A 26,780-nucleotide genomic window follows, 5' to 3' on the forward strand; every position below is an offset into this window, starting at 1 on the left:
AGAGCTTGCTCAAATTTGCAGAGCTAGTAGGAGGCCCACTAGGAAATTAAACCTAGAATGTTCTTACTCTGAAGCACATGTTATGCTATGAACCCATTTAGGGAGTTTCTGGTTTAGGAGAGCATTTTGGGGTAAGAGAGGAAAATCTCTCCTCAAGATTCAATGTTGAACCTTAAGAAAAGCACCGCAAGGATTCTGCAATGAGGGTAAGGCTGACTTGGTCAGTCCTGCCTCCTTCTTCCCAACTATGTGTTGTCTCCACTTTTCCCATACTTGCTATTCTAACTTTTGCTGAGCTCTTTCAAATATTCTAGCTTTCTTCTTTTGGGATGTTTGCATAACATATTGGAATAATCACAGGTTCATGCCTTGGCTCCTCCAAATATTAGATGTACCGACACAAGCAAGAGTTATTCATTTTCAGGAAAAAAACCCCACAATACTGGATAGTTTTATTGTGAGGATCTGAGAAAATAGCACACATGAACACTTTTGCTCTAACTGCCATCATTTGGGACTGGGCCATAAAGAAACTGAGATTAAATGTGATAGATCAAGACAGAAATGAGATTGCAATTAGGGTCACTGAGTAGGCTGAGTCAGGTTTTAAGGGGAGAAATCAACAAGTTGGTGCTAAACAGTATGTCTATTTTTTAATGTAACATCTGATATCCAAAGAGCCAGACATTAGGACATATTGTAGGTGAGCAGTGAGAGTTGCCATGGCATGGAAGGGAAGAACAAAGATGCTCATCCTTACAGGTGGGCCGAAAAGATAACGGTGAATTCATTAACAAGAAGCAATCCTGCATCCAGGAAAGTCAACAGTCATTATTACAAAGACTCTTTAGGAAGCAGGTATCCCAGATGACAGATAGGGCTGTTTCAGAAGCAGAACTACACCCTAATCCAGATTGTCCAAGGAAGCCTCGCAAAAAGGAAGGCAGGCTGACAGTTTTTAAGGGGGCTGGGATCCCAAGTAATCAACCAGGGCCAGGTACCAGACAAACAGTCTCTATGTCCCAGAGCCTGCTGAAATCATTCAAACTGGCCAATCCAAGGTCCACTTACCCTGCCTAACCCCTTCCTTCCCCGCAGAAACCACAATAGAAGCATTTGCCTACAGTTTCCCCACCTTCCTTTGACTCGTGACTGACCTGGTGCTTCCCTGGGTGGCCCTCTGTCACGTGGCAGGCCACTTCTCTTGAGAACTGTGGGGAATAAACTATCTTTCCAAAGGTTGTTGTTTCCTAATCTATTGGTCTTACTCTACCTCAACTTTTCTATTAATATACTACATTTTAAAATAGATTCAGGTCCTCCAACAAGATAAAAGGTCTAATCTCCATAAATAGTACATGAAGTGGGTCTGGGGAACCAGGCAGAAATCTAGTTTTCAGGTACTACTATCCAAAGTACCATCTCTCCTGCCGATGGTGAATATTAGTTATAAGAACTGAAATGTGAGAACCCAGAGAACATGAATTTGAGAGAGAAAATCTGCAGAGAAGTTTGATTCTTCAACTTTTGGTATCAGAATCACCTGTGGAGTTGATTAAACAGGCAGATGGTGTGGCCCCACCCTTGAGAGATTTCTATGCAGTGGATGTGAGGTGTGGTTTAGGAATCTGCAGAGCTTAACTTAGTTCAAGGTCAGCTCCACTCCAAAATTCAAGAGCCATTGATATGGGGCCTGACACCAGCACTCTTGCCCTCAGTGTTTCAGCCATAAATAAGGGTTGGGAATTAGGAGACCTTTAAGAGTCAAACGCAACAACTGGGACACAAGGATGGTTCAACATATGCAAATCAATCAGTGTGATCCACCACATCAACGAAAGAAAGGACAAAAATCACACGATCATCTCAATTGATGCAGAAAAAGCATTTTATAAAATCTAACACCCATTTATGATAAAAAAAAAAAAAAACTCTTACCAAAGTGGTTATAGAGGGAACATATCTCAACAAAATAAAAGCTGTTTATGATGAACCCACAGCAGCACAATACTCAATGGTGAAAAAATGAAAGCCTCCCCAGTAAGATGTGGAACAAGGCAGGGGTGCTCACTCTCACCACTTCTAGTCAACACAGTTTTAGGCTTAAAGACTTAAATATAAGACAAGACACGATAAACCTTCTAGAAGAAAACATAAGCAAAACATTCTCTGACATAAATCTTAGCAATGTTCTCCTAGGGCAGTCTACCCAGGCAATAGAAATAAAAGCCAAAATAAACAAATGGGACCTAATTAAACTTTTGCACAGCAAAGGAAACCATAAGTAAAACAAAATGACAACCTAGAGAATGGGAGAAAATATTTGCAAATGATGCAGCTGACAAAGGTTTAATTTCCAGAATACATAAACAACTCATACAATATAACAACCACAACAACAGCAAAACAACCCAATCCACAAATGGAAAGAAGACCTAAACAAGCAATTCTCCAGTGAAGACATACAAATGGCTAACAGGCACATGAACAAAATGCTCAATATTGCTAGTTATTAGAGAAACGCAAACCAAAATAGCAATGAGGTATCACCTCACACCAGTCAGAATGGCCATCATTCAAAAGTCCACAAACAATAAATGCTGGAAAGGGTGTGGAGAAAAGGGAACCCTCCTACTCTGCTGGTGGGAACGTAGTTTGGTGCAGTCATTATGGAAAACAGTATGGAGATTCCTCTAAAAACTAAAAATAGACTTACCATATGACACAGCAATCCCACTTCTGGGTATATATCCAGAGGGAACTCTAATTCGCAAAGATACATGCATCCCAATGTTCATAGCAGCACTATATACAATAGCCAAGACATGGAAGCAACCTAAATGTCCATCAACAGATGACTGGATAAAGAAGAGGTGGTATATTTATACAATGCAATACTACTCCACTGTAAAAAGAAGAGTGCCATTTGCAGCAACATAGATGAACCTGGAGATTGTCCTTCTAAGTGAAGTAAGCCAGAAAGAGAAAGAAAAATACCATATGCTATCACTCATGTGGAATATAAAAAAAAAAAAGGGGGGAGGTGGGACACTAATGAACTCATCTACAAAACAGAAGCACACTCACAGACATAGTAAACAATCTTGTGGTTACTGAGGGAAAGGGAGTGGGAAGGGATAAATTTGGGAGTTTGAGATTGGCAAATATTAGCCATTATATATAAAAACAGATTAAAAAATGTCTTCTGTATAGCCAGGGAACTATATTCAGTATCTTTTAATAACCTTTAATCAAAAAGAATATGAAAATAAATACATGCATCTATATGCATGACTGAGACATTGGGCTATATACCAGAAATTGATACACTGTAACTGGCTATACTTCAATAATAAAAATAAAGAATCAAACACAACAAAAATATATTTTTTGAGTGAATGCTGACCAAGTATTTTTATAATCTTGGTTACTGTGTTTTATTTGTTTCATCTTTATTTGTCACAGGTGTGTTTGTTCCATAGTGATTTTGAAGGAAAAAAGTTAACAATTCTCCTGCCCCAAAGCAAAGGACACAAAAAAGAAACACACTTACAGTAGCCTGTTGTTTTTCTGCTTTCTCAGATGTCTCTTTAAGTTGATTTTCCAGGGCCTCCTGGAGAGACTTCATTTGTTCTCTTGTTTAATAGAAAATAAAGAGCAAAAGAAAGACATAATATAATTCTGTTATTTCCTATGTATACCATGAAAGGAAGTTTTGCTATTTATATACATTTAGGAAACAGATAACTAGAATGCATAGAGACACAGTTAAGCATGCAAGATGTAGCTCTCAGGATTCTGGTAATAAAAAGTTTTCTCTCCCATGCAAGCTCTAAAAGCAAGTTGTGTTTAAAGGAAATTGCCTTGCTATTGTGTCTTATAAGAATCTCACTGTGAGAATCATCTGTGAGCTGCATAATGCATTAAATCAAATCAATATAATAATTAGAGTTGGAAAGCTAATGTTAGTGACAGCGTGCCAGGGTGTGAACATGCTGTTTTAAAAAGAAATTTACCATAGACTTGCTGATAGGAGAAAATTATCATTCCCTTGGATGTTCCTAATTGACTAGTTCCAAAGCATTGTGTTTTAGACATCCTGTATAAGGCCTGAGACTTTTTGTAAAAAACAAAGAGAAAAAAGACTTATTTATTGGGGTTAATAAAAGAAATCATGTCTGCGTGTATATACACATGTGTCTCAAGCTCACTGGGACATATGGGCCCTGTCTCACTTATTAAAAATATAACTCTTTTCATAAATATGCATTCCTCTGAAAGGTTTAGGATTTGCTCAACTATGGCAAATTTCATTATCTTCCTGTGCCTTCATTTTATCACCTAAGCTATCACTTCAAAAAGTTCAGACATCAGATAACAGGGTATGAGTGAGTGTGTATGTTAAGTATGACTAGAGAAATGAACTCCTTCAAAACAACAGCAAAAATCAAACAGAAACCTTTTCTAGTTTTACCGGCACACAAACTAATTTAAAATTTCCATCTAGTGCCAAAAGACAATTTCCAGGACAAAAATATTTTCTTGGTGTGTAACCACAATAGAGAGACTAGGGGATAGGAGAGTGTGCTCTTAGACTCATTTTCTTTATCTATAAAATGGGCACAATGATAGAACTTTCCTCATATGTTTGTATGAGGTTTAGAAGATACAATGTAGGCAAAATGCTTAGCAGATGCCTGGAAAATAATCATTTAATACAGATGAGACCATTATCACAACTCTTAGGCACCACTCAGGGTCCTTATGTTCATTGTTTGGCCACCACATCCTGCACAACCACGAGCTGCTCTTTCATCCAAAAGGACTCAATGATGCTCCCAGATGTCTTACCACAGAAACCTTTAGGTCCCAGTTTCAATTTCAGGAACACCCATGAGAGTCTATATGATTTCTGGAGTCAATTTGGATTTTGTTTTCAAAGCAAAGTATATAAAAGGAACAAGTTATAAAATAATTACAGTCACTTTGCTTCTTAGATGTTTTATACTTGTTTGGGGAAAACATTAACCTGCTTTTGTTTAAAGTGAATTTTAAGTCTCAGCTTCCATTACTGCCTCAAACAGGTTTCACTTATCAGAACTGTTTGATATATGATACTTAAAATCTGGACTTCCATTATTGCTTTTGATATTTTCCACAAAGGACATTTATAGCACGATATAGTGTAATATAATATAATATAATATAATATAATATAATATAATATAATATAATATAAGTCTGTGTATATTGTAGACTTGCAGTTTACCAAGCACTCTATACACTTCAAATGAACTACAATATTGATTTGCAGACAGGAAACTGATGCACAGAGAGGTGGTGAAATTGTGTTCTGGAGCCTACGTGCTCAAATTCTACAGCCATTACACTAGCTCTATTCAAAGAGAGAGACAGAAAGGAAGGATCTGCATACTATCCCTAACACTCAAATCTTCAACAAGTACTGAATAAAAATGCAGTCAGATTATTATATTTCCCAACTAAAAAAAAATTATGATAAAATCTTATAACATTTACTATTTCTGGATTTAAAATTTTTATTTTTAAAGTGATACAGATATTTTTAAATTAAATTATAAAATGTATTTTATAAACATTTAAATGAGTATGTGTGTGCATATATATATATTCTATATATATATATATATAGAATATATATTCAAAAATGCCCACATACTGACATCTATAGGCAATAAGGAGTAAGACAAAAAATAAACTGCAAAGGCTGTTCAAAACTGGAGAAGGCAGAGGATTCTGCATATTTTCATGGCAGGGAAAGCTATCAGACATAATGGTAAAGTGGGCCTTTTGAAACTTCTGAATCTCTCCATCTCCTCTTCCGCCTTTCAGGCTTATTTCTGCACACGCTCACTGATCTCATGCTTTAGGTGGCCCCAGACTCCTGTAGACTTGTTAAGTTCCACTCCATTGAGAAAGGACCACTGACTTGCTTATGGACCGGCTCCCTCCACCAACTGTGATTTGCACAAACTATTGAGAGCTGCTCTGGGGCCCTATTTGGCACTGAACTGAAGCTTGAATTCTGAAGAACTGTTGGCCCCAGTGACAGGTAGGTTGTGATAGGTTCTCAGATGCTGAGTCCATTTCAGCACAGAAGTTCAGGGTTACAGGGGATTTTAAAAGGCAGCTGTTTCACACATCTTCCATCCCAAATTATATACATAAAAATACCTCACCCAAATCCCCCTACAGGGAGTTATCTTTCTGAGTGGTTACCAGCTTGTATTGTCATAACATCACAGGTAAAGAACTTGCTGTCATCCCAGGCATTCTGTTCATTTTCAGAGAACTCGATATGGTAAAATCCATTAGTACCCGGAGTCCAAAACAGCATCTCCACCCACCAACCACTGTTGAGAATAAAATGTCTCATTCCTTTTTATTATCAACACAGCTTTTCGAAACGTCAAGGTACTCTATCCCAAGAGTCTCCACTTGTGGTTACATACTCTCACTCTTCACATAATATGGCTTGGAGGACTCTTTTACGAATATTATCTCGGCTGTCTAAATATTTCTGAAAATCTAGCAATCAAGAGTCAACACAGATTTCTCTCTCATGCAAAAGCATGTGTGCACATGTACACACACACACTCACACACACTCCCTTCTCTGTATCCCTTGGTGAAACTCTCTGCTCTCTCTACCTGGTTATTTATGGCCACCCCATATGCTCTGAGTTACTTATTCACAGTCTGGTTCCAGCTAGACAGAGAGATTTATTAGTTGCCTCTTGGTTACAGTTCCAAAAGGGACATTCTAATTGATTCAGTTTTATTTTGGTGGCCAACTCTGAGCTAATTAACTGTGGCCAGTGGTTTCAGAGTCACATAAAAGAAGCATGATTTCTAGGGACCACTTCTCCAGGTAAATGCCAGGTGGCAAGGATCCCAGGGGACAAGGGGTTACTGAGAACTAGGTGTATAGCTAAGTGACATCTGCAATACATTATACTCTTTCAGACTCTGATGATACTTCTAAATTTGCAATCAGTTAATAATTTTTTTATATTCTAAGGTGATTTTTTTTCTCTTTTACTGTTTATTAATCTCTCTTATTTTGGAAATGAGATACACAGCCTCCTTCACATTCAGATAACCAAGATTTTCATATATCTGTAAGTAAATGGCAAAAACTAATATATCAAATGTCATATCCTTTTGAGAATTCACCTATTGTTCAGATTTATTAAATTTTCCATTCTGACTGTAGGTGTGTACATTATACAAGTCATGCGTTTTAAACACATTTTATAATTTTGGATAGAATTTTGAAATCTCAATACTAAAATATCTGCCCCATCTAACTCATGCATTGAAAGACTCGGTTCATCATCTAGTCATTTGTACACCTTACCAAATGGATAGATGATGACCTGAAATTCTTAGTAACTCTAACCACATTTTTCCTGGTTTGCCTGGATAATTCATGTGTCATGTAGAAACAGCCATAGATAATTTAAGAAAACATCAGCAAACAAAAGAATTAGGCTTTTCCTTAACCACATCGTGCCTAAGTCTGTCTCTTCATCTGGGTTTCTCCTGCAATGAAGAAAGGCTGACTTCATTGCTCTTTCCTCATTGATGAGATCTCTCTGTCCTCTAGGTCATCTTTCCTCAACCTGGTCTATATCTCCTTCCTACCTTGAACAATGTTGTCAGAACAACTGCTCTAAAATACTTCTTTAAATATATTATTCCTTTATAGAGCTACCTAAAATGGGTTCTCTGTTGCTTATGCTGAAGTCCACTCTGGGCCAGCCTTTAAGAGTGGTCGCAGTCTACGCACACAACTTTATTTTCTGATCTACCCTGACTCACCCTGTCTTCTTAAGTCACTGCAACCCTCTCACTGGTGTTACACATGTCATTTCCCTTTTTATGTTTTTGTTTCTACCCTTTCCCAACATGGAAGAATCAACAAAAGCAATGATTTTCGACGACTCTTGGTCTGTTTAGACTAGCTATTTCTATTGAAAATGTTTATAATTCTCCAACACTAACTCAGTGAACCACAGATACTTGTGTGATATTGAACATAGGTGTTTTTAAGAGGTGGCTTATTTCAAACCAATAAAATAATTTAAAATGATGCACTTTGGGAAACATGCTTAGACGTATATTTTATATGAGCTCCTTTGAATATCGGACTTTGGAGAGAATTTCATGTTCTAGAAATAGTAATTTTATTTAAATAATAGAAAGAGTCAATAGAAGATACTTGAGTTGATATTTTTAACATGTCATTGACTCAATGACATACGATTTCTGGGTCAAGGTGCAAGGACAGTGGAGAAGATACAAGATGGTGAGAAGGGACTACATAGTGTAGCACCTGTCAACCTTTGTAACAGCTTCTTGCATGGATCGGTATACTAACTTGAAGGGGAATAGCTATAGGTAAGACACAGCAGAGCAAATTCCAATTAACACAACTCTCAGAAATTCACGTAAGCATTTTGAGCAACAATTTCCTCTTTACTAAATGGGGATAAAAATCTCTCTCAGGTAATTGTGGTGTTGAAACAAGAAATTCACATATATATATATATATATATATATATATATATATATATATATATATACATATATATAAATATATAGCATCTAGCAGAGCCTCTAGTAAATGTATAAAAAAATAACAAATGTTGGCTTGTTTCTACCTTAAAAATGCCTTGGCATTTTTTTTCTTTGAGAAACAATTTCAAGTCATATAGCTTTTTAATATTGCATAGAAATCTAGCCCCTAATTCAGTTCCTTCAAAAACAAGCCAACACTAATAACACTGCTCTAATTCTACTATATTGTTAATAAGATTACCCCATCCCTTGCCATCCCCACCATTATCACGTTTTGATAACTATTAAAGTTATCAAGTTTTGATAACTATTAAAAATAGAACCCTGAGGTCGATGTTATTGGATCTGCCTATTGATGGACAGACTTATGTTGGTCCATCTTACCAAGATAATAGAGAAAAGAACCCCAGTTCCTTAACAGTTAAATCGAGATCTACAGACAAGTATCAGCATCATTCATCACCAGGAAACTTGTTAGAAATGCAGTATGTCAAGTGCTACCCTACATTTATTGTATAAGAATCTGCATTTGAACAAGATTCTCATACATTCAAGTTTAATAAGAATATAAATAAATAAATGCATTTAGAAGAAACCTAGTCTTGTGAAGTCTCTGAATAGAGTAACTATGAGGGGAAAAAAAGAGCTGAGAAAATAAAAGGAAAACACATACTTACCTTTGTTTCTGACTTATTTCCAGAAGCCTCTGAACTTCAGTTTTGGCAGATTTCTCATCATTTTTCAAAGTCTGATAAGAAAAGTGGGAAAAGGAGGCCTTATTTGGGTCATAAATTGAGGTTCACTCTACTTTTGTGTCTTTGGCATAAGGTGTGGCTGCACTTATCCCTGAAATAAGAATGTGCAAATGAGGCCAGAGTGGTCCCCATGGCTCTCAGGATGCACAATTTATGACACTAACTAGTCCCAGTGCTGCACAGTGAGTGAAAGGGAATCACCTGAGTTTCATCCGTTAGAGGTTTAGTGGAGGAGAAAGTATTCTCCCAGTATCTAGGTCTCTATAAATGAGTATAAAATATATCTTCTGCTCTTCATCTGAAGTCCTACTGGGTTCTCTGCAGGCATGTTAAACTGTTCTGGCATAGTTTCTACAGACCCAAGGGGACATAAGAGAACTCCCTAAATAAGCTAAGTAATAATACATTCAAGATCAAGGCAGTCAAACGGCAGGCACCTGTTTAGTCTTGTCTGTTATGTATGAGCAATGCATTAGAACACACAGAAAAACTAGGGTCATTTAAAATTGTAACTGTTCTGTACAGATAGTGTATTAAGGGGAAAAAAATCACCTAGTCATTAGTGCTTATTTACTCTGGCAAATTCAGCATTAATAGAACATGAATTGAAACAGAAAAGGCCACTGAGCTTTTCTCATTAGAGCCTATTCCATTAAGGCTTTTCTAGGAACTTTATTATTTATACCCAGTAAACTGTTTAATAGGGTAACCTACCCTTCTTGATATCAAAATTTGAAACAGGCAATCATATTGTTTGTAGAAGGAGCAGCTATGATGGGTAAGGGATTGACAGTAAGAAGAATGACAAACACTTAACATCATTTAACAACAAAGGCATGGTGTCTACCTTCAGCAATTTTTCAACCTAATGCTGGAAACAATATTCATACAGTAAGTTAAGTGTTCTGATACAGATGTCATAGGGTGAACTTCGTAATTGATGCCGCTTCCCTAAAATGACTAACTGATGTCATTATTAGAAAGCAGCCGATAAAAAGTGCTCTGTTTTCTTTGGGGGGAAAAGTAACTTGACATAAAAGACAAAAATAGCAGAATTGGGGGGAAATCGCCAGTCATGGACTTATAGTTCAAAGTGCATCATGGCCCTATGACTGGGGGCATAATCTCCCCTTTGACTTCCTTACCTGATAAACAGGCATGAGAATTTTGAAGAGTCCACATTAGCTGTTGACTGGAAAACTCAAAGGGGATAATAGATATGGGAAAGCATGTGGTGAAAAGTACAATAAAAATATGCTTATTCATTGACCATCTGCTATAATCTGGACATTCTGAACAAAACCAAGATTAAAAGGGCACAGCCTGTCCTCAAGAAGTTAAAAACACACACACATATGAGATGAAGAAATGAAAAGGTGAAAAGGGTAGGAATGCAGATGGGGGTCTGCAAAGTGTACCCAATTAAAAGAGTAGGAGAGTTCTTCATTATTTTTTCCCCAGTAATGTCCAGAGAAGGGAGGTGTACATCTTGGAAAATAATTTTGATGGCTTTAAGAATTCCAAAGATTGATATATCTACTAAATGATCATTTGCTGTTTATTGATTGAGCTATATTACCATGCCATGTGCTATGTTTACAGAGATGAACAAGACTTTCAAATCTCATGTCTTCAGGAAGCCCCATTGGAAAAAAAAAGTATCATGGGCAATACAGTTATTTACTATAAGTTTGAAACCTGGAATCACCATTTATTAGATGTATGACTTTGGGAGATTCCGGTGGCTTATCTGAGTCTTATTTCCTCATTTTACAATGAGTAAAATATTACCTTAATTTTGTGAAGAGATTGTTAAGGGGATTTAATAAGATAAAACAATTTTAAAAATCCACCTTGCACAATGGCTGGCACAAAATAAATTAAAGGTATTTTTAAAATTGCAATTACATTTAGTGATAGTATTGTTACCCTTTCAAAAAGGTGACTCTACAAAATTTTATATTTCTTCCAAGTAATTTCCTAGAATGAAATTAGATGTCTTAACTTAGGCTACTAGTATAGAGAGACTGAGTGGCCTGGAAACACCATAAATACTGACCACTCATGAGCATTTATTTCACCATATGCTTGAAAAATTCTCAATGTGCCAGGGGTTCCATGCCTCCGAAAAGGTGCAAGTGTCTTAAATATTCTTTGCAGTCTCATAAAACTTGTGAATTTCTACTTAATGATAAGGTGCAGTTCTAGCATCAGATTCCAATGGAAATCAAGATGTCTCCATTTTCATCCTAGTCAGTGCTTCCCGAAAGCTTTGTGCATATTTCCGTCGGAGAACTGTTATTCCTGCACTGTTACAGCCTGTTACTTGTCACTGCATCCTACTGGAGTGTGAGTGATTTTTTTTTCCCCACTATTTTTATGCTCTCAAGATGTAACACAACTTCTGGAACAAGAACTTGGGCGTTGGGCTCAAACTAACAGATCTGCCTCCTAACTATCTGTGTTCTTAGTTTCCTAACCTTTTTCTAACTCTGTTTTCTCACTTATAAAATAAGACTAATAATAATTGTAGCATAATTATAACTTGAATATTAAATAATCATTGGAGAAAGAGTACCTAACACAGGGGACCATGTTCAATAAACTGTAGTGGTTACCGACATCATCATCTTCATCATAGGAATAAAAAGCCAAGGAAAATGGTGACTACACGTGGTTCAGAAACATGGTTCAGTGCAATAACTATCACTCTGGAGTCAGACTGCCTGCATTTAGACTCCGGCTTCCTTTGTGACATTCAAGCATGACTCCTCACGTGTAACAAGAAAAGTCACGTTTATAGTACCCACCCTCATTGATGTACTATGAGAGTTAAATCCTATAATACATGCAAAGCTTTTAGTATACAGTAAGTAGTCAATAAATACAATGTTAAAGGCAAATATTAAAATATATTCTCAGATATTTCAAAAACTTTTTTATCAGATATAGATCTTGTCTTTGGTTTTCAACTGAGACTTCGCTGAGTGCTAATACATTTTCACAGATGACATTCTCCCTTCTAAGGCATTTACTCATTTTAGTAATGAGGTTTATTAAAGAGTTTTCAGAACTATCTTTTGTGGAAATTAAAGTTCTCTTCTAGAGATCATGTCTATATTCATTTAACTCTTGGTCATAATTACTTTTCACCATTTTGTAATATAAAAAACACTGGGGTCAAATTTACCTTAGAAACTATGAGAAATTGATGGCTTTGCCAAGCACAATTTTCTCATTCCTGAATTTGCAAACCACAGATTCCCAGACTGCATTTCAAATGACATTTCTCTTCAAAGCTCATATAATAATAAATAATAACTCCCATGTTCAAGCCCCAAAATATGTTCAAAACTGGTTAAGAAAATGCTGAAGTCTTTACATGTTAATCTGCCAAGACAAACCAGGTGACTCCTTATCCCTTGTTGCTGAGAAATTTAGCGTTCATCTCACCTGAAGGTTGAATTTAATTCCGTCAAGTTCTCTTGATGTCTTTGTCAGCCGACGGAGGATGGTGCTTCGCTCCTTAAAGACTTCTTTCAGCTGCTTCTCTAGCTCTTCATAGTCCTGTCTAACACAGAAAGAAAAGGCATGAGAGCCCCCCAAACGCTTCCACTTGGCTCCAACCACTTCGGCCATAATCACAAACCCTTGCATCTTCAGCAAAATCTAGATGACTTGAGACCTTAATTACTAGGATGCTTTGTTTTTATTATTTTGTCTAAAAAAGGAACGTTGAAAAGCTAGTTTTATAAAAAAGATTTCATTTTGCATTGACGACTACTCAGGCTATCGAGAGTTTCTAGAGCAGTTTATCAGACACCTCTTGGAAACTAGATATTTTCTGTGGTGTTCCACACTGTTTTCTAAGCTCCTTGAAGTTTTCCATCAAGAGATATGACTTGAACCAATGTATCTTAGAGATGGAGACAGGGTCTGACAGTAGGGGGACAAATTTGGAGGCTGAACCAAAACAGAATGGAGGGGCCTTGCTTCACCCTGGTTATAGGCAAGGAAATACATTGAAAAATCACCTCTTTCCAAATGTATCTAAGAATCATTATTGCCATTAAAAAGTATTGGAAGAAGCAAAATAACTCTTAAAAATCAGTCCATAAATAGAGTAATTAAAGTGAAATTTGAACAAATTTGTTAACTATTACCATGGAAGTTTTATTTATCTCAGTATCATATATATACACACACACACAATATATATACATATATATATGTATATATATATACATACATACATACATACACACATATTTTTTCATTTTTCTTGTATGGTCTTTGCAAGACTATAAGGTACTGTAATTTTAATTTTTCCAACATAAAAGAATTTGGCTCAGAAAATGTAAGTTACTACCTTAAGATCCTTTTAAGGAATAAATGAACAAGTAGTCTGTGTGTATGTGTGTGTGAATATGTTTGTGTATGTTAAGGCAAATATGTACGTGCAAGGGAAGAATGTAGACATGGAAACATATATTTCCAGTACAGCCTAGAACTATACCTGAATAGGGGAAGCTTAAAAATGATTAATTGGGACATACAGGCAATTAGACATTAGAGTTGCTAATCCAGGGAAGACTTCCTGGTAAAAGTAATATAAAATATATAATATGCACTTTGAAAAGATAAGTAGAAATTAGGTATATGAGAGAGGAAAGCAGGTGTAAATACTAATGAAAATAAGTCTACTGAATTTAAAAAGTGCATAAATGTCAAAAGGTTTGGAATAGTAAATGGGGGTTGAGAAATTTGCTGCTGAAATTAGGATGTGGAAAGCATGAGCGAAAGTGCCAGACTCTTAAATGATGGTTAGGAATGTGGGCATTGTTTTGAAAACAAGGGGGAGTAACTGAAGGGTTTTAAGCAGGGACTGGCATGGTCAGCTTTATGTTTCGGGGGAGATTTCCCTGGCTAAGGACTGGGGAATGCATTGGAAGGCACTCCCTGGAGTAAAGGAGTCTGTTAAGGAAGTTACCACTGCAATATTCCAGGGAAAAGACTGTGGTGTCCTAAATTAGATTAGAAGCAGTGGAGACAGGGAAGCTTGGACTGATTTTAGCAAAACATACAAAATCAAATCAGTAACATATAATTTTAAACAATTACTTTGTATGTGTGTGTTACAGGGAAAAGAGTTAGTTATTAATGTTCCCATGTCTCTGGTTTAGAAAACAGCCCTCCTTTGAGAGACAATTCATAGTATGAACAGTTTTTTAATGAAAGCTGGTGGACAAGTTCAATTTTAAACTTGTGAGAAAAAGGCTCAAACTTTCTCATCCTTAGTTTCTTTATCTGTAAGATGCAATGCTACTACATTCACCTCACCCAGATCATTATGTGTTACAGAGTGAGCAATCTGTGTAAATCTTTGAACCCATAGTAGGTAATTAATTTTTAAAACATATAAAAGTTTTAATGAGAAATTTGATGAATTCACAGCCTTTCTGCAAATTATAAAGGAACTGGGTCCATCCTATTACAGATGCAGGCCATCTTTAATAGGTTTCTATTACAATTCTTTGCCTTTTCTCATTTTTTAAATGCAGGTTTCTAGTACTCTTCACATTCTTCTTGTTAGAAGGAAATTGGAATGTTCCACTTTGCAAGAACCTCAATATTTCTCTCTGGCCTTGAGATTTTCACTGATGAAGAGTAACCAGTCAGTAACCAGACACGTATTAATGCCCTAGGTTTCCTTGCAGTCTCACTAATGTCAAGTCAGTTAATGAAAAGCAAAGCACATTGTCGTTTACTTCTAATTATACAACTTTACTTCATGACCTACTTTTTTCTCCTGAACGTTTGACAATAAACACATCTCCAAAATTACCTTAGGTGACTATAATAAATCACAGTGTTAGATAATACACATTGACAATGTATTACATGTGTGAACGAAAATACCGCAATGTGAGTGAAAATACTGCAAACATATCAGTAAACAAAGAATGCTGAAACCAAGTCATCAGCGGCTGCCGCCACCCGCTAGTGGGGATGGGCCTGCAGCCCAGCCTCGGGAGCCACTCACAATGGTGCCCTCTGAGCGGACTCAGAATCAGGACAGGATACCGGCCCTAGATAGCTAGTTGCTTGTCAAAGGAATGAATTCAGTGAGCCCAAATGTTTGCTTCCTCCCATACATAGAAAAGCACTAAATTCTTTAACTTGAGATGCCTGGTTTTCTTTAGATAACAAGCAATCTTTTATTGTTCCAACTACCTGGTCTTTGTTGTAAAGCTCCTATCTATCCTAGCTCCTCCCCTACCTCTTCGGAGCAGTCCCTCAGAGCCATGTGATGGGCTGTCATCCCAGCTCAAGTCCTCCCGCCAAATAAAAGGTAACGTTTAACTTTTAGGCTGATGTAAGATGGTCATACATATATTCACTTATCTAATCTTCAAAACAACACTGAGATAAGCACTAAGATTAAACAGCACTAGTATTAAGCTCATTTTACAGTTGAAAAATTAAGTCATAGGAATAGTAACTTTCAAGAAAATGTTAAGGAAGTGGTATCTTCAGTGTCCAACGTCTTTGCCATTATACTGTAAGAACATACTGATTGGCTAGGAGTTTGTTATAGCTAAATGTTCACTGTGACTGTCACAGAACTTGTTGTATGCTACTTCTTCCATCACTGCTGCATATCAAAGTTTTCAGTACTAGATGTATTTTCCATTTATTATTTGCCATTAAATAAAATTATGAATAGCATTTCCTTTATCATTATTTATAATCAATCTTTAATTCCATTATCATATTTGGCCTTCAAATAACTTTGGGAGGAAAGGAGAACCAATTTAAATTCCTTTATTTCTGGCACATACATTGAGAACCATGAGGATACAATTTTTTAGAAAAAAAATAGCACCATTATACTTTTTTTAAACATTTTTTATTGTGTTATAGTCATTTTACAATGTTGTGTCAAATTTCAGTGTAGAGCACAATTTTTCAGTTATACGTGAACATATATATATTCATTGTCACATTTTTTTCACCGTGAGCTACCACAAGATCTTGTATATATTTCCCTGTGCTATACAGTATAATCTGTTTATCTATTCTACATTTTGAAATCCTAGTCTGTCCCTTCCCATCCCCCGCCCCCTTGGCAACCACAAGTTTGTATTCTATGTCTATGAGTCTGTTTCTGTTTTGTATTTATGTTTTTTTTGTTTTTTGTTTTTAGAGCGATCTCCTATGGTATTTTTCTTTGTCTTTCTGGCTTACTTCACTTAGAATGATATTCTCCAGTAACATCCATGTTGCTGCAAATGGCGTTATGTTGTCAGTTGTTATGGCTGAATAGTATTCCATTATATAAATATACCACATCTTCTTTACCCAGTCATCTGTTGCTGGACATTTAGGCTGTTTCCATGTCTTGGCTATTGTAAATAGTGCTGCTATGAACATTGGGGTGCAGGTGTCATCCTGATGCATGCCCAGGAGCGGGATTCCTGAGTCATATGGTAAATCTATTCCTAGTCTTTTGAGGAATCTCCATACTGTTTTCCACAGTAGCTGCACCAAACTGCATTCCCACCAGCAGTGTAGGAGGGTTCCCTTTCTCCACAGCCTCTCCAGCATTTGTCATTTGTGGACTTCTGAATGATGGCCATTCTGACTGGTATGAGGTGATACCTCATTGCAGTTTTGATTTGCATTTCTCTGATAATTAGTGATACTGAGCATTTTTTCATCTATAGAACCACTCTAGATTCAATCATTCAAGGCTCGAAAGGGGAAAACAGGTTACTCTGTAGAAGTAACCTACCTTAACAGAAGCATAGGTTAGCATCTTATCAGATTTTCTTACATTTACAAATGCATGCATATTTATTTTCCAATACATGCCTTTTTTTCCTATAACATAAAACAAAAAAAAAATGACATGCAGTCATGTTTTGCAACTGGCTTGTTTGCCTTAGAGTTCTATCCACATACACACATACTACAATCCATTATGCCTGTGCTGCCATATATTTTACCACTGGACATTTAAGGTGTTTTCTCATGTTGGCAGTTCTCTTCATGGCTGAACTTGTTTACTCGTGTTTCTGTGATTATTTCCTGGTCAACCAAACAGCTCTGCACTGTGATTGATGTGATGCCAACATGCCACTGAAGGCAAGAGGCCCATATGTCTCTCTTCATCCAGAAAGCTAGCCTGGGCTTGCTCTTATTTTAGCTGGTCAGGGTTCTAAGAGAATTAGCAGAGGTAAAGGAGTATTTTTTTCCAGGTTTAATCATGAAATTGCAAGATATCACATCTGCCATACTGTATTGCTCACAAAGCAAGTCACAAGTCCAGTCCAGATTCAAGAGGCAGAAAAATACATTTCACTTCTTGATGGGAAAAGCTTGAAAGTCATTTTGTAAATGACATGTATGTAGGGGAGAAGAATGGTTATGATCATATTTGCAAATGATATATTACATAATGCCAGTTGCTGGGTTAACCTCCTGCACTTCATTTCTTAGGGACTGGCTAACTTGAGCATTAGTGGTTCTCCAATGCCTTTAAAGGGATTTTTTTGGACATTTTTTCCAGTTTTTCCATTGGCTTCAAAATTATTTAACAACAAATGTGTCCAACTTTACTAAAGATGGAAGTTTGGGGGTTATTATTTAACTAATTATTTTCTTTAGCTCTCAAAGGCAATCAGTTGCTCAACTGAATTCCAACTCTTCTCCAACTCTGAATATTTGAACACTTTTAGTTGCAACTACCCAATCCTACTGTCCTAGTTCAGGTCCTCATTATCTAAAATTTATTAGCACTATATTAACTGATTTTTTTTTTTTTTTTTTTTTTGCCTCTCCAACCCATTTAATGCACTGCTTTCAAATCAGACTTTGTAAACTTAAAGTTCTATTTGGATCAACTTATAGTTCAAAATACCAGAGGCCCCTCTGGCTATGTCAAGGTCAAGACCATCTGCCTTCTGGCTTGAAACTATCTTTATTTTCCTTTGGTTTCCTTTGCTCGGATTTTGTCTCTTTCATCTTTTATGTCTTGTGTTTGATTAATAAGCAACTAAGGAGAATTTCTTGAAAATACTTAACTATGTTTTTATCTGTTTTCATTTGCATAAATTAAATGAAACTGAAATTAAAATAAGTCTCCCAAGTAATCATATATTCAATTCTTCCTTTTGGGAGCCAAGACTCTCAGAAACCATCATACTCAACAGAGTCTCACCATTTTTTATTTTAAAATACAAAACCTCCATATCAAGCTACTTTCTTCTCTATTCTCAACCTGTCTTCAAAGTTTCAACTTATATTAACTGTATATTATTTATGTATGTCTCACCATAAGATTGAAATCTTTGCATAAATGTTGTCTAGCACTACTACTGTAGCAGTAGTGAAGCATTTTCTACTGATAATGTTGAACTGAGCTCTGAGCGCTGTGCTTCTGAAAATTATCAATGATTAAGAAATTGCCTCCAAACACTTATGTTCTAGGAAATTCCTTACTGCCGAGAACCATCCTCCCCATATGACTTAGATAAGACTCAGAGATGACATCCTTTTTCACCTGTGACAAAGTCAAACATATATTATCCAAATTCACATTTTTTTGTCTCATTAATGATTAATAAGCTGGACTGTTTGTCTCTATTGACCAATCTGGAAAAAACATGACTGCTACTTCAAATGAACAAATTATCACCAGGCTTCTTTTCTGCTCCAAAGCCCCTTGAAGTTTGTCCCATCTTGAGCTTAAGTAAGCACTGAAACATGGAACACCATACCACCTCTCCCCAACTTAACAATTCCTTCTGAGAATCAGCTGATGATGAAGAAGTATCTCCCGTTCACTTGTCTGATCACATCACTTATTCACCCCACTTCCCCACACCCACTTATTACTATAAAATAAAGCCCCTTCTGCCTTCACTTTTAAGGTACCTGAAGATTTAATGGCTAAAGCATTCTTACTGCAGTAGATTTTTTTCCAGCTCATGATTTTTATTATAATTATTTGATATATATTTTTTTCATTTTCATATTGTTTTTCATTAAAGGTTATTACAAGATATTGAATATAGTTGAGTGTAGTTCCCTGTGCTATACAGAAGAAAATGTTTTTAAATCTATTTTTATATATAGTGGCTACTATTCACAAATCTCAAATTCATCCCTTCCCACCCTCTTTCCCCCAGTAACCATAAGATTACTATGTCTGTGAGTCTGTTTCTGTTTTGTAAATGAGTTAGTGTTCTCTTTTTTTTTTTTTTCTTTTTTTAGATTCCATGTATGAGGGATATCATGTGGTAATTTTTTTCTCTTTCTGGCTTACTTCATTTAGAATGACAATCTCCAGTTCCATCCATGTTGCTGCAAATGGCAATATTTTATTCTTTTTTAATCACTGAGTAGTATTCCATTGTATAAATATACCACCTCTTCTTTATCCAGTCATCTGTTGATGGACATTTAGGTTGCTTCCACGTCTAGTATTTAGTGCTGCTATCAACGTTGGGGTGCATGTATCTTTTCAAATTAGAGTTCCCTCTGGATATGTCCAGGAGTGGGATTGCTGGATTATACAGTAAGTTAATTTTTAGTCTTTTGAGGAATCGCCATACTGTTTTCCATAATGACTGCACCAAACTACATTTCCATCAGCAGTGTAGGAGGGTTCCCTTTTCTCTACACCCTCTCTAGCATTCATCATTTGTGGACTTTTGAATTATGGTCATTCTGACATACCTCATTGTAGTTTTGATTTGCATTTCTCTGATAATTAGCAATACTGATCACTTTTTCATTTGCCTATTGGCCAGTTGTATGTCTTCATTGTAGAATTGCTTTTTAGGTCTTTTGCCCATTTTTGGATAGAGTTGCTTTTTGTTGTTGTTGTTATTAAATTGTATGAGCTGTTTATACATTCTGGAAGTTAAACCTTTGTCAGTCGCATCATTTGCAAATATTTTCTTCCATTTCGAAGGTTGATATCGATTTCTGAATTAACAATTTTCTTAATTCCAGACTGCTTTCACTTGATAGCACACTGTGAAATGCTTAATAAATGTAGGTTTGCTGAATGCATTCTCACTTCTAGCATTCTCTTGAACTCTTATGTCGGCCTTTAAAGGAGGGCTTTTACTCTCTGTCAATCTAGACAGAAACATTACCATATCTCACTTCCTCCATTAAGTCTTCTTCTAGAGCAATATAATTCCTTCCTTTTCTGAATTTGCATGTTATGTTATCTTCCCACTCTTCATTTTACAGATTATCATTAGAGTTACTATTTTTTTTAAATGAATTGCTGTGCAAAAGCTTTTATAGATTAATTTATACAATAAATTCAGTGATGCTTATCATGGAGTTGTCTTTTAATGTTTCAATCTCATTTTAATTGTTTTTTAGATTTTTTTAAATGAAAAAATGCTACGAGTGTTTTAAGTGCCTTCAGATTTAAACCTCATAAAACTCAAAACACTAGTATTAGATATCAAGGTTTGCTTTCCCCTCAAAAAAGAACAAAAACAATGACTGCAGAAAAAACAACCTCATTCAACCTGTTTGCAGCATTTCTGCCTGTGTATAAAGAATCATTTTGTTAATTATATTTAAAAAGTAATATCTAATATTTATTATGCACAAGTGTATGTCAGACATGTGGCAGACATTTTACACATATTAATTCTTGTGGGAGCCCATGATTGGGTTAACAAATTGTAACAATCCCAGCCACTTATATCTCCTTAAAGATGTGCTTAGTAACTGCCTTGAGGTTTTAGCAATGAACCAGGCCCCTGGCTATAAACTCTGGGCGTGCCTGCTGTTAGTCTTCTATCTCCAAAACAGCCTTGGGCTGGAATGGTAAAAAGCTGCAGACTCAGAAGTGAGAAGGCTGGTTAGCCAATGACGGTAAGATCCCCTAAGGGGGCAACCTAAGACAGGGACAGCCGCCTGAGCTCAGGAAAATCTTGTCAAGCAGCTGATTCTCATAAGTTCCGCCCTGATAAGCTGAAAGGCTTAACACGATTATGATTCACCAAAAAGGGTCTTCTAACCTTGAGCCAAACACCAACAATAAACAAAGCCTTTGAACTCACTGTGATCCCACCCTGTCCTTCCCTAAATTCCTGCTTCGACTGTACTCAATAAGAATGAGAGATTTGAGAGGCTCATGGAGTTGGCTCCCAACTCCCTCTCGCTCTCTTGACTTTTTCCCAGAGTCTTGAGTAATTCATTCTGTCTCGGTGGGACTTCTGGCCAGAACCCACAAATGGTGACGAACCCACAAATTCTCATAATTATCCTAAAGTGTAAATGACATTATGTCCATTTCACAAGCAAGAAAGAAGAGATTCAGATTAATTTCGCCAAGGTCACAAAGATAGAATACTATGTAAGTAGTTTTCAGCCCTAGATACTGTTGATGACAAAATATTGCATTATGTGGTCTCTTTATAATAAATGAACCGAGGAAATATTTTCTTGGTTCCTTCTACATGTAGGGAACTTTGAAAAAAATTACAAACATTAGCAATACATTATCCCTAACCCAGTAGCTTGCAATATACAGGCAAAATAGAACACACATGGAAATGAGGATAACATGGCAAAATGTGATGGACTAAGTCATTAGGAGAGAGCAACTTCAGGTTATAAAGTCACGGAAAATTCCATGGAAGAAAAGATATTTGTGTTGGGGCTTGAATGATGCATAGGGTTATTAAATGCAATAAAGGGAAAAGATATTCTAAGCAAAGGGAACAATATAAATAATGTCAATGCAAATGGGGAAGTGCTGAGTGCATATAAATTATAAATCAGTGAGTAATAAAATCTAAATTGCATATAAGGTACTTACTGGGCTATGGGGTAAAACCTGAAGAAGCTGGTAAGATTCAAATTGTCAAACTCTTGAATGCCACGCTCAGGAGTTTTGAATACTTTCTATAGGAAATTTACTGCTCTGTGAATCACCGAGGAAGATAAATTTAGGAATATACATAGTCATATTTCCAACTCAAAAATATATCAAAAATAAGAAGGATTTTTAATTATCCCCCACCCCTGTTTTCAAAGCTATTCCAAAGTGTAGATTCTTATTTATTCATAGGCAAGAATAAGACTGAATAAGATTGAATAAGAGTGAGTGACGTGTATTTGGCTTGGCTGGGAGATTAAATTGGGGACTACAGGGAATTATATCCTGGGAATCATTTGCACTGCTTTCCCTCAGAAAATTCAAGAGAGCTATAAAATTCCTCTGAATTTTGGCTCAAAGTCCACAGAAAATTCTATGAAGAGGCATCTGTGTTATCTGAAGCCACTCTTTTCCTTTTCTTTGTGTGAGACCCAACATTCAATGTGACCACCAGGATATTTACATAGTCTTTTTCTTTCAAGATCTGCCAAGGCAATCTAAGAGAATAACCCAAAGGCCAATGAGGATGTGTGACAGAATCCATTCCGTGCCCCTATGTGCAGAAGTCTAGAAAAGTATCTTTTAGGAAAGGAGGGTCTCTCATACAAATAGAGTCAAAGATTGAAGTATTGCAAGTCTTTTGACACGATTAATTTAAACTAAAAATATTCAACTCTTCTACCACCAACCCTACACCTGGGAATCTATTTATCCAGCCCTGAAGAGCATAAATTTAAAGCAGCATTAATCACAGATAAATATCTGGAAATAAATTAGGAGAATGGCTAAGACTTTCTCCTTAATCAAACATTAGTCAGATTCCTCTAAGCCCATTTCGCAGCAAGGTTTCAAGGTTGACGCTCATTCCTGTCAGACTTGTATCACCCACCTGTTGGAAGAATCTTGCTGAATCAGATTAGCCAGAACACCCCCCACACCAATATCTCATTATTTTTGGTATCAGATAAAGTTCCTTATCCTCCACCACTGCTCAGGTGATTGCTGACAAGTGTGGCCTGCTTTCACCAAGAATCCCGTCCAGTTGAGTTAGCCAGATCCCCCCTTATCCCCAGTGTTCTCTCTCAGTGCTTTCCCATCTGCTCCTGAGCTACTTGTCTAGGCTATATTCACGACGGAGCGCTGTCCTATACTGAGACCTCTTTTTCCCCCGACTGCAATAGCCCCTGAATAAAATCTGTTTTTATCTCTTTAACTACTGTCCAGCCTGGGTTTTCTCTGACAACATTATATTATTTCAGGTTTAAACTGCATATCAATTAGAGAAATGCCAGATGACTTAGAAGGACATCCATGAAATAGTTCTGAGCAATAAAAGAATGAAGAGTGTGATGTGTTTACCTAACACTAGCCATAGTGAATAGTGCCCTGTAAATATACAAATGTGTGTGTGTGTGTGCCTACACAGAATTATACATAGCGAGGTCAAAAATGTGAAATGGAGTGGGTTAACAGAGGCAGATGAGGGCTGCAGAGAGAGGGGATTTAGGAGATGAAAGGCGAGCAAACAGGAAAAGGAAAAAAATGCCTGTGCTACCTTTGTATAAAATTATGTGTCCATGCGTCTGTGTATAACAAACTCAAGTTAAAGACTTCAAATAAGAAATTAAAAATCACTAGATTTTTTTTTTTATAAATAAACACATCCAAGAAGACACATGTTGACTTAGACACCTCCATCCCCACAACTGTCCCTCACAGCTATGCAGGCACTGCATGAATCTTTTGATACTTGGTCTTACAGAATAAAATTCTTACTAGAGCAATACTTTCCAGATTAAAAAGATGGAAAGCACAAAAAAAAAAAGGTTAAAAAAAAAAGTAGAAAGTATTACTGTCATGATGCAGGTTTTAGCATTTTCATTAGATATGAAATTTGAAAATCAAAATTTGGGTTCCAGATATAGTCACTAACTAGCTAGTTAGACATCAAAAAAAAAAAAAAAAAAAAACCACTGTAACTTTCTAGGCTTCAATTTTCACATCTATGACATAAATTAAATTTCATAAATTGATAAAATGAATAAAAATAGCATTAACTATGTAGTATAAGGGCAAATAGAAGTTAAAAATATGGCCTTAACTCTCCTTGTTGAAAATAAGGGAAAAGAACCTCTCCCTCTTTCTCAGAGCATTTACTTTAGAAAAGTCTTACATTCTTTCTCTGACTTTTTGAAATATATGTAAATCTTCATAAAAGGTAAATAAGCCACTTTCCAACTTTAAGACCCAAAAATATCTTTCTCAACTGACCTGGGAACCATTCCTTTGAAATGCAATCATCAAGAAAAATAGCACCCCTATCTCCCAGTTTCTATGAAAGGGTAGGAGCCAAACTTCAGCAAGCAACTCCCTCCAAGGTACAAAACCACATCCTGTCATAGACATATGTTAAATTTTTATTTCCTTTGGATGAAGCCAATTAGCTAATGCAGATGGATATCCCAAAAACTGAATAAATTTAGGATGAGCTATGTGTGACAAATGGTACTGCTGAGTCCTCTTACCTGAGAACTAATAACTGTAATGGGTGGTATCTGCTTGGCTGTATAAAAGAATGAGATTTCTTTCTGCCTCTGAAAAATTTTTAGCAGATTGTGTGGTGCATATCATATTCCGGTTTAATGCTTATTCAGTAATAAAATTGTTTTCTTTCTCTCCTTTTTTGGTGGAGTTGTTTTCTGAGTTGGGAGGAGATTTTAATTATATTTTCTCCAAAGTAATCACTTAACTTCTTCAAAACAGGGGAGAGAAAGTAGAAGTCCTTTGTGATTAAGGAAATCTGGAAATAGGATAGCTAGGCTATTTTCAGAAAGTAGCAGAAATTTTCAGAAGGGCTTTCTATAGTATTGGCATGGAATGTGAGACTATTAATCACAGAGAAAAATAGCCCTGCCAATACACGATCAATGTGTTAGGTTTTTATTAACTTCATGTATCTATACAGATATTTCACTAGGAGTAGAGGAATCCGTGGCTCTGCCTTCTGTTTGATCCATGAAATGAATCTTCTGCTTGGTGTCTCTGACTGATAGGAGTTACATTGATTTTGTAAGCCTCATATGCTAAGTGCTTTCAGATCCTGCTATTCTGCAAGCTGTATCTAGTCAGAGACTCTAAACCAAGAGGGGAAAAAAAAAGCTGTAAGGCCTGCATGATATCTCTGTGCAGAAGGCAAACTCCAAATACATCTCTAGAATAATAAAATCACTACCTTTCATTTATATTAGTTTTTTTCTTTTTCCTTTCAAGATTTCACAATGGTTCAGAAATCCCATCCCACTGATTTTCACTTTTACTCTAGAAGACAGTGTCAGGGAACTATTAAAATGTTAAATGGGTCAAACTCAGTAAATGATAATCATAGTTAACTTGGGAGCAAAAGAAATCCCTCTCACCAGGGAAGTGAATTACTATGACTCTCCAAGTAGGAACATATAGCAAGGGGACTGAAATCTGGCTCATGTTTACTTAACTTCTCATGTTCTAAGGATCTGATAAGCCAGCAGCTGAGAGAGGCAATCAGTATAGCAGGTGTTTAATCCCTGAGTTTCTCTCCATATAATCGCTGCTTGTGCATGGAAAGAGCCACCCAAATAAATTCTCTCCACAATTCCTAGTTCCTCCCTTCTGACTGCTTTTGAGGACCAATGGCTACACTTGCAGAAAGAATGACTGTACAATGGAAAGCTGTGTGCATGCTTATTGATCAGTAATCAGCTGTATCAAGTATTTACTACGTAGTGAGACCCCATCATCAAAGGAGGCTCCTACCTTGAAGGAGTTTTCTTAGTGATTACTGGAAAATTTGAAATAGAATCCCTTAGCCATAACTTAAGATAAAGTATAATTTTTTCTAAGTGTGAATAGACACATGATAACTAAAAATGTAGATATAGTCACACAAAAAATTTATGTTTACCTCTCTCTTCAGCTTCATCTCCCTGACATTTTCCTTCTATACACTCTGTATCCCAGTCAAAATACATTCTGTTTCATTTCCTGGATACTCTGTACTCTTTTATAACACTGTGTCCCTGTATATACTATTCTCTTCTACTGGAATGATACTTAGATTCATTCTAACCAGGTAAACTCCTCTTTTTATCCTTCTGGAATGCGTTAGACAAAGTTAGTTGCCTAGCCATTAGCCAGCTCCTTCTCCCTTCTTTTACTTGCAGAACCTGCCCACATTAGCGGTAGTGAATGCCACCCTGTAATTTCTCAGCCTTCACTGCACCAGAAATAGCCATGTCACATGACAGTCCAGACACTGAGAGATAGGAAGAAGTCTCCTGTGTTCAGGATTTTTTTTTCTTTCTCTAGATATATGCCTTGAATAACTACTTGGATGTATGAAGATGCACCCTAAAACAGTGTTAAAGAAAAAAAATGGCTTATTTTTATTGACAAAAAAAAATTAGAAAGAGAATCTAGAGATACCTTTGAAGGAGTTACTACAGTGG

General features: G+C 36.4%; 1 protein-coding gene across 2 annotated transcripts in view; it reads right to left on the minus strand.

Moving 5' to 3' along the window:
- Nucleotides 1-26,780, minus strand: part of LUZP2 (leucine zipper protein 2) — a 423,961-nt gene that overhangs the window by 181,455 nt on the left and 215,726 nt on the right. Inside the window, exons 3-5 of one of the 2 annotated variants that reach the window (XM_074372225.1) lie at nt 12,831-12,948; nt 9,300-9,370; nt 3,554-3,635 (exon numbers count right to left, since the gene is read on the minus strand). In XM_074372225.1, coding sequence (XP_074228326.1) covers nt 3,554-3,635; nt 9,300-9,370; nt 12,831-12,948 — 271 coding nt within the window. The remainder of the gene's footprint in view (nt 1-3,553; nt 3,636-9,299; nt 9,371-12,830; nt 12,949-26,780) is intronic. The other variant, XM_074372226.1, reaches the window with a different exon arrangement.

The sequence above is a fragment of the Camelus bactrianus genome, chromosome 10 (genome assembly GCF_048773025.1).
Source record: "Camelus bactrianus isolate YW-2024 breed Bactrian camel chromosome 10, ASM4877302v1, whole genome shotgun sequence".
Taxonomy (NCBI): domain Eukaryota; kingdom Metazoa; phylum Chordata; class Mammalia; order Artiodactyla; family Camelidae; genus Camelus; species Camelus bactrianus.